Below are 9564 nucleotides of genomic sequence, written 5' to 3' on the forward strand. Positions count from 1 at the left end.
CCATCACATAGTAGGCTCCTGTATTTACAGCTATGTTCCCACTGTCTTATATGAAGTCTCCCAAACACAGATAGAGACCATTCAGCTAGGTTACATGGCAACTTCTCACCTATGGCTTCCCCTTTTCAATTTATTGGGCTAATTTCCACAATTTCATTGGGTTGCTAGAACATATTAAGTAGTAACAGATAACTTTGAAGAAACAATAAATTGTAATACTATGTTGAATTAAACATTTCTTTATCTTTATTTCTGGTATTTATTGCTTAATTTGTACCTGCAATAAATAATAAATGCTACAAAATAACCTCATTAGTGTAGCAACCACTAAGTCTTAAATGAAACGGAGAACCCTGTTTTCCAAGGAGAAATCAGACATGCTTCTCCTGCTCCTTTACCTTGTTTCTAGCTACTAATATTAACTAGTCACAGTCTAGTGTCTTTTGAAGAGGGGTTACCTTTCCCTGAAAAGATGGCAAATATTAAGTTGCTTATTGAATAATTCTCAGAACCATGTAAGAAAACTTTGCTTGTTTTTAGGACACAAGGTGAAACAGTCCAGCCCAAAGAAGCCCAGCAGAAACAAGGCTCTGTCCATCAGGAATGGTTTACCAAGTACTTTTCTTTCTAAATGGATCCTTGGGATGCATCACAAAGAGGATATTTGAAACACGTTCCTTTTTAAAATGTCTGACTGAGGGAATGAAGTGAAAAACCAACGAACCAAGTAACTTGCTTGTAACATCATTTATATATGTGTGATAGCTGAAACAAATTTTGGCATTCACATTTCATACTATTTCATTGTGGCACCACATCATTTAAAAAAAAAAAAAATTCCTTACGATTCAGTAAGCCAGTATTATCAACAAGCACCCATTTAGAAAATGTTACTGATGACCTACATGTTGTATTTCTAGTGTCCATGAAACCATAGGCTACTTTGCAGCTGATCAGATTTGTGATTTCCATGTTCTACTTTAAAAGTGCTCTCATTTTTCCTAAGGATGCTAGTCACCACCATTGAAAAGTTATTCCAGTGTAAAATGATGCAATTAAAAAGATGCACATCCAACCTCAGTAGGAAGAGGAATAAGACAAAGTGCAAAATAACCAGGAAAACCAATACAGAACTACTTGGCATGGACTATAACAGACTCTTGGCATGCTTGGATGGAATAGCTTGACTTCTAGGGTCCACCACAGGCAGTAGATTACAGAAGGGATAACACCTACCTCATGCAGGCTTTGTGAGGATTCAGCAGATAATGTGTAAAGGGACCTATCATGAATTGGAATTAAACCACACAAGGATTTTTCTGTGAATAACCGAGCTTCGCCCACCACGTCTCAATTTCAGTGACTAAACAACTTGGCAATTTGTGTGACGGTTTCTAGACTGTCTGCTCTTTGAAGTCAAGGGTCTGCTGAACATCTGGTCTTTGGATTGGGCCCTTTGCCTCATGGTGCTTTGCTCCCCCATTGCATGGACTCTCGGTAGATTAAGGAACTGGAATGGCCGCTCCCACGGCTGGCCGTGCCCTCAGTCCACGTTGAATTCTCTTACCCTCTGACGGAGCATCAACATCTGACAAGACTCAATACAACTCTCAGTGGGCAAAATAATTCTCAATCGTTTGGTGCTGGCCCAGCAGGTGGCCCATAAAACAGATGATTATTCTGTGCACTGTCAAATCTTTGTTCTCTGAATAAAACTGGATAATAAAAATGGTTGTCACTTGTATTGCTTTTCCATAGAAAAGTACAATTAACTGAAGAGAGTTTGAGAACAGGAAGTTCACATTAACCTCAGTCAGATAATCTTCAAATAAGAAGTACCTGTTCAGAGTCCCCGGGTGGTGCAAACGGTTAAGTGACTAACTGCTAACTGAAAGGTTGGCGGTTCAAACCCACCCAGAGTCACCTGGGAAGAAAGGCCAGGCAATCTGCTTCCAAAACCCTATGGAGCAGTTCTACTCTGCACATGTGGGGACTCCATGAGTCAGAACTGACTCGACAGCAACAAGATTGGTTTTTTTTAAATTTTTTATTGTAAAAATACAGATAGCATATTTGCCAATTCAACATTTTTCACATATACAATTCAGTGAACATCAATCCTGTTGTGCAACCATCACTAATGTCCTCTGCCAAATTTTCAATCCCCATAAACAAAAACTAATGATTCTGAAAAAATTTCCCTCATACCCCCTCCCTCCCACCCCTGGTAACCGCTATTAAACTCTGCTCTCTGTATATAACTTACCTATCATACAGAGCATAGAATTTTTATGGAGACCCTACATCCATTTTGATTTGTGCTGCAAGTGAACAAAACTTCCTTAAATTTCTAGATCCCTCCTTGCAATGATTATGTCTTTGAAAACTAAATCTTTGCATGCTTCTATCATTTTTTCTTTAGGGTATGTTCCTTAAATTATTGAATTAAAACACTAAAGGATACATACTTAAAAGTTCTTGTTATAACCACATTACCATCCAAAAAGTTTCTAGCAATTTGCACCTCCACCAGCAGTGAAATTCTTTCTTCTGTACTCTAGACAATACTGACAAAGAAACTTGATCTGATAGTTTGACTATGACAGAAGGCATTAACGTATTCCCAGAGCAAAACTGGAAAGGCATATTGTCTGTTCCATATGAATGCCAAGTCTTTCTAAATTGGGGCAGAGAAGAATGAATCTGTCACATCAGTAGCTGCATACCATGTACCTGAGGCCCTACTAACTGCTCTTATCATCGATACAAGGTCCAACATAGTAGCTGCAATTGAAGCTTCTGGGTCTATAATCATTCTCCAGGATCCGTCTGGATTTTTCAGGGTCCAGGCTGGCAAATTAAATGGGAGCTATAGTAGGGACAAGGAGCCATGGTGGCACAGTGGCTAAGCACTCTGCTAACTGAAAGGTTGGTGGTTCAAACACACCCAGTGGCACTGGGGAAGAAAGGCCTGGTGATTTGCTTCTATAAAGATCACAGCAAGAAAACTCTACGGAGCACTTCTACTCTGTAATGTATGGGTCGTCATGAGTTTTGGAATTGACTTGAAGGCAACAGCTTTGGTTTTTATGACAGAGATCACTATTCTGCATCCTTTAGATTTCTAAGGGTAGCACTAATCTCCATCATGCCCCCGCAGCAGATGGAAGAGGAATTAAAAACACAGATGGCCCGGTGATTAGGGCAGGGTTATCACCAGTGGAAGAGAACTCCCAGATGGCCTGGATCTTCTCACTGATGGAGACAGCAGCTCAGAGTATTTTCTATGCTCATCAACCAATAAGATGTTACGAAAAAAAATTTCTTCATATAGACAGGTTGAAAAGTTGCTATCTGAAAGAAAACTCTGAATTTTAAAAATGGCAATAACTGGTACATAAAAGATTTTTTTTGCTCAACACCAAATAGAACAACGGCCAATTGTTCCACCAAGAACCCCTTTATTATTAAACAATTGTCTAAAACTTAATCCCTTTATTTAGGTTTTCAATCAAGAAGTCTAAAGCTGCCAATTAGAGCTTCCAATTAGCATAAGATGACCAGGTTAACAACCTTGAAATGACGTCATGTGAGTAAAAACAAACTTTAAAAGCTTTGTTTAACATATCCATTCCAACTGAGGAGGTATTTTTACTTTTGCCAGACACCGTACACACACACACACGAAGTGACTAGTATTACGTATAAGTGATAAACAGCATATGGTCTTTATATGTTTAAAGACAGGAGCCCTGGTGGTGCAGTGCATAAGCACTCAGCTGCTAACTGAAAGGTCAGTGGTTCAAACTCACCAGCCGCTCTGCGGGAGAAAGATTTGGCAGTCTGCTTCTGTGAAGATTTACAGCCTTGGAAACCCTATGGGGTCACTAAGAGTCAGAATTGACAGCAATGGGTTTAGGTTTTTTTTATATATCTTTAAAAAGAGTCTTCAGGTGGTACAAATGGCTAACACGCTTGGCTGCTAACCGAAACGTTAGAGGTTCAAGTCTGTCCAGAGGCACTTTGGAAGAAAGGCCTGGATCTACTTCAGAAAAATAAGCCACTGAAAACCCTATGAAGCACAGTTCTACTCTGACACACAAGGGGTTGCCATAAGTCAGAATCAACTCAATGATAACTGAAAAAAAAAAAAAAATACACACACACACATACTTTTAAAGGGGTCTAATGCATGATTATCATGGGCTTACAATGCAGTGAAGAGTAGGGAAAGATACAAATCACTAACTCACAAGGGAGAACCCAGCATGGGCCATAGAAGAGATCAAAAGTCCTGTGCCCTGGGAATGCAGAGGAAAGGAGTTCAAAGGCTTCACAGACCTGGAGGCATCTAGGCCGGGCCAGGAAGGATAAATGGATTTGGACGCGTGTGGGACGGGGCCTTCAAGACTAAAGAAACCAAAAGGACCCAAGGCACCAGTCACAAAGTGCACCCCATTCCAAGACAACTGAGAGTCTGTGCTGGGTGGAGGCATGTCATCTAATGAGACTGTATAAAACAGAGAAACGAAAACCTCATCCAACTAGCACCAGGAACAATGCTGGTCTGTATTTCTCAATAGCCATTCAAGAGAGACTCTGAGGGGCCTACAAAATAACAAGAGGCTAAGATGTCCCAAAGGCTGAGGCTGGGCATGTTTTTGTGGAGGTCCGGTAGCCCAGGGCCACCCTACTGCCCACCCCGCTACCCTGAGGCCCCAGTCTCTTGGATCAAGACCATCCATTAGCAAGAAGCTTCCTTAATGGAAACTGCCTCTGCTCCAGAAAAGCAAGATGAAAACTAAACTGAACTAAGAAAGTATCACAGCAAACTTTAACTCCTCATACTTCACCTATACCCAACTGCCACGCTATATGACAACAAGGTCTGCCCGGTCCTTAAACTGGTTCATTTAGTGCAGAGCATAACATGATTTAGCATATCCCCCCCCTCCTGCTACTCACCCCCGCAAAAAACTAATTCAACACCACACAAAGAATAAAGTTACCCCAAACCAAAGCAGTACTACTACTACTACACTAACCTAGGATATTATAATCCTCCTACATATTTACAAAATAGCCTCACTCCTCACAGACCGCGTTGCATTAGATTCCTCTTCTTGAGGTAGTTCAGAGTCTGGCACATCGCAAATTTACATGCGTTCCTGCACTGCTACTGAGGAATAATTATCATACAACGCCTACAACCAAAATCCTCATCTCCTGATGCCCAGACTAGTGTGATTTTCTCCCTCAGATCACACAAATTAACAACTAGAAGTACACATGAAGAAATTAAAAGTCATAGAAAAAATAAACAGCCAAAAAACCATGAAAAGACATCTGTAATTGGCATCACACTAAACCAAGTCTAAACTTAAAGACAAAACAGATCTACCTGGTTTATCGAAGCTATAGATGCTTTAGAAAGTACTGGAGAAATAAACACCTTATAAAAATAGGGTGAAAAGTTCAGGTGGGAGCATGAAATGAAAATTGTCTCATTGTCTGGCAAAGAGTTCTCCCAAAAGGTGATGTCCACAAGAATGGGTATTTTGCACAACTGTCCTCAGGCAGACTTATGCATGAGACAATCTTTCGGGTGATGGGCGCTTTGCTCCGGTGCTCAGTTCTGCTTCAGCGGCGCGGGGATGTTGGCTGACGCCTGCTCCAGGTAGGCCAAGGACCCCTGAGGGAGGTCAGCCGGCTTTTTGTGCTGCACGTTGATGTCATCCAGCACCTGCTGCCAGTGCCGCAGCTTGGTCAGGTGTTTCTGGACCAGGGCATCTTTCCGCTGCAGTTCATTCCTTAGTTCCGAGACATCCTACAATGAAGGCAAGAGAGCAAGTCAAAGCAAGCTTGTGGAAAATGAACACAGGCCCTAATTAGTTAAGTGCACCCAGGAGTAAATTCAAAACAGAATCCATTAAACCACGCAAAGCCTAGTACTCTGCTTGGCACTATTTGACTAATCCAAAGCAGTAGTTCTTCGAATGAAAGATGTCACCCAATACGGAGAGTTTTTAATTTTTTTTAATAGGTAATAAACAAGCTACAAGACTGAAAAAGTACCAAAGGGCAGCCAACGAGAAATCAGTCTCTTTACCATCCCGGCCCCACACACACGCAGTGCCCCTGCCCAGATGCTCCTGCTGAGAGTCTAACACAGAGAATCTAAAACACATACTGTTAAAAAAAAAAAAAAAAAAATCCATAACCACTGTTCTATCTATGCAAATTATGAAATGTTAAAAATCTTATTTTCCAGAGCTTTCTATGAATACCAGCATTATAATTCTTCATTAAGACCAGGCCTTGAACACACCTGCGTTGTTGTTAAACTATTCAAATCAAGAAATGATCTGACATAATAAACTGTAAGAATAGCTTCTTCTTACCATTCACCTTCTTCTCAACAGTTGGTGTCATGAATGAAAAGAACCCTTCTGATTAACTGGTCAGCTAGTGGCAGTAGTCACTCAAAACTGGCCACAGAACAACTAATTTTCTCTTGGTGTTCCTCACTGGGCACTGCTGGCCTTGGGGCAGGATAAGTCTTCCTTCCTGGGCACACTGCAGGCAGGGGGGGTTTCCTGACCCAACCACTAAATGCTGCTAAAGCGCCTAGTTATCATGATAACCCCAACACACTTCCAAACGCCCCTGGTCTACAAAAACTAAGATAAACTAGATCTTGTCTTTCAAGGCACTTGGGTCACATTTACTTTGTGATTCATTGAACAAAATTTAACAGAGCCTTTCTTGTGTGTAAGGCATGGAGTGAGGCAACTGGGGATGCTGATCCAAAGTGACCTTATCATCTATATTAATGGCTTTTCAACCTTTCTCAAGCAGAATCTTTTAAGAAAAATCTTCCAAAAAAGCCTACTGAAGGAAACAAGAGCAGAGCTGCTCTGTTTGAGGTGCTCTGCTCCCCACCCCCACTCCCTGGCTCCACTACTTATCCAGGTTGTCGTGAACACTGACAACTAGCAACATTTCATACCCAGTCTAGAAAACCCTTCTGTGACTAGCAAGAGATGCATAAATGAAATCCTGACACCACTTGTGCTTCCTGAAAGTTGAGGAAAAAAAATGAGTTTGTACCTCTTTGATAACTTGCTCCGGTTTCTGGACAGATAACTGTAATCTTTTTTGTAGGAAAAAACATTCTGTTTGTCTTGCAATATCCAGAAACTTCTGGATACACTGATCGACACCTTGGGAAAAAAACAAGACCAAAATGTTAACTGAAGAAAAACACTAGACACATATATCTCCCTCATAAATGAAGTGTCACACCTTCTCAAAGATGTATTCTGGGACTTTAATCCTGGCCACAGCAATAATAATGGCCTCCCAAACCCCCCACCCCCATGTCTTGACCCAGATTAAACGGGATAATCTGTGCTTTTATCAAGTGAATAAGAAGCCTTAAGGCAACATCAAAGCCACGAGCTCTTCTGAAGAGGGGAATCCAAAGATCTAACAATTAGCATCATGATTTCCAGTTAAAATGGAACAAATAAAATATGGTACAAAAAAACTGGCAGCACTGGTTACCCCTGGGGACAGTACTGGGCTGGGGGAGCATGAGGATGAAGCAAACAGACTTTTCTCTGGAACACCTATCCAAAAAAATAATACAACTTTTTTTTTTTTTTTTTTTAAGAGCACTATTCACTACTGGAGCCCTGGTGGTACGGTGGTTAAGATCTACGGCTGCTAACCGAAAGGTGGGCAGTTCAAATCCACCAGCCACTCCTTGGCAACCCTATGGGGCAGTTCTACTCTGTCCTATAGGGTTGCCATGAGTTGGAATCAACTCAACGGCAAGGGGTTATACACTATTAGTCTTCTTTGTCCTAGAACAATATGAAAAACTAATACTCATGAAAAACTAAAAACTCATTAGGTCAATTTATAAACTGAAAAAGACTAGAGAACCATCAGTTTATAGAGATCACCTACATAAATCTTATTCCCAGGAAAACTTCCCTGGATACAAGCAAAACTAAAACACATCAAGTGTAAAATCAGGATTTTGGATCTTGCTGAAGCAAGAACACTGTCTAAATAGCGGGACTTCTTACCAGTTCGAATTTCTTCCTGATCGGTGCCATTGACATAGTCCTGACTCACCAGAGAAGCAAAGCAGGCCTGTGGAACCAAAGCACATCATAGAAGAAAAGCTGTTGTTCACACACCAGAAATCTTACCTCAGAATAAGAAATACTTCCACACCAATGAACTCGTTCAATGAGTTTATAACATCTGGGTTTACGTACAACATGACGTCAAGCCAATGAAGACACTTGGTAAACTGAGTCCTAATTAGGTCCATGGTGGGAGGTGGTGTTTGTGACACTACCATCTGCTCTCTCTCCTACCACTCGACTCTTTCCCCACTACAGTCGACCCTCTGTATCTGTGGGTTCTGCATCCATGGATTCCAACCACGGATCGAAAATACCCGGGAAAAAAAGGATTTTTTTTTTTTTTGTCATCATTCTTCCTTAAACAATAGAACAACCATTTACAAAACATTTATATTGTATTAGGTATTATAAGTAATCTAGAGATGATTTAAAGCATAAGGGAGGATGTGCATAGGTTATATTCAAATACTACGTCGTTTTATATTAGTGACTTGAGCATCCTTGGATTTTGATATCCACGGGGGGGCGGTCCTGGAACCAATTCCCTGCAGATACTAAGGGATAACTGTACCTCATACCACACCAGGCCTGGACCACTACCCTACCCCCGCCCCCTCACCAAATTTTTACATAACTAGTACCATCACCCACTCAGAACTCAAGCCAACTGCACCTCCTCAGAGAGGCCATCCTGACTACCCTTTCCTGCTCGCACTTTATCTTGAGCCCAGGTTTGTTATTTTTCATACAGCTAACTGACGTCATATCTATTCTTTTAGTCCGCTACTCATTATTACCTGCAGGTCTGAGCAGTGTTTCGTTCTACTGTACACAGGGTCACTATGAGTCAGAATGGACTGGACGGCACCTAACAACCACCACCCAGAGGCTCCTTGGAAGAAAGACCTGGTGATCTACTTCTGAAAGATCACAGCCACTGAAAACCCTATGGAGCACAGTTCTAGGTCTGACACAGATGGGGTCGCCATGAGTCAGAACTGACCTGATGGCAACTAGTTGGTTCGCCTCTGTACCTCTAGAATATGCAAAACCGCTTAGTACAAAGTGGGTGCTGAATAAATTTGTGTTAATGACTGACTGGAAGGCCTAAGTGGGGGGACAAGTTGGGCATCACATGGATAACCAAGTTCCAAAGCTGAAGTTCTCTCCAACCATGCACCATTTGAGACGCACACGTCACTCTGCCACACAGGAGTGCCTGCACACGCAACTCTCAGAAAATGCACAGAGAAGGCCCAGCTGAGCGCAGCAGTAAGACAGGGATGGAGCCGGGGAAAAGGAGTCAGAAAGGAAGCCTCGAGCTTCTGGAAAGCACAGCCACGCCAACAGTGAACAAACTACACTTGGTGTGAGGCAGGCAGATCTGAGACCAAATTTAGGC

At 41.8% G+C, this 9564-nt stretch overlaps 2 protein-coding genes across 2 annotated transcripts in view; one reads left to right on the forward strand and one right to left on the reverse strand.

Annotated features, from left to right (window-relative positions):
- FAM184B (family with sequence similarity 184 member B) overlaps positions 1–1277 on the forward strand; it is a 179895-nt gene extending 178618 nt beyond the window's left edge. Inside the window, exon 18 of the mRNA XM_012555189.2 lies at positions 541–1277. Within this exon, the coding sequence (XP_012410643.1) occupies positions 541–631 (91 nt within the window). The 3' untranslated portion in view covers positions 632–1277. The remainder of the gene's footprint in view (positions 1–540) is intronic.
- A 2870-nt stretch (positions 1278–4147) lies between these two features.
- The window catches only part of MED28 (mediator complex subunit 28), a 10558-nt gene continuing 5141 nt past the window's right edge, over positions 4148–9564 (reverse strand). Inside the window, exons 2-4 of the mRNA XM_004375157.3 lie at positions 8097–8163; positions 7111–7223; positions 4148–5827 (exon numbers count right to left, since the gene is read on the reverse strand). Of these exons, the coding sequence (XP_004375214.1) occupies positions 5630–5827; positions 7111–7223; positions 8097–8163 (378 nt within the window). The 3' untranslated portion in view covers positions 4148–5629. The remainder of the gene's footprint in view (positions 5828–7110; positions 7224–8096; positions 8164–9564) is intronic.

The sequence above is a fragment of the Trichechus manatus genome, unplaced genomic scaffold (genome assembly GCF_000243295.1).
Source record: "Trichechus manatus latirostris isolate Lorelei unplaced genomic scaffold, TriManLat1.0 scaffold00034, whole genome shotgun sequence".
Classification (NCBI taxonomy): Eukaryota; Metazoa; Chordata; class Mammalia; order Sirenia; family Trichechidae; genus Trichechus; species Trichechus manatus.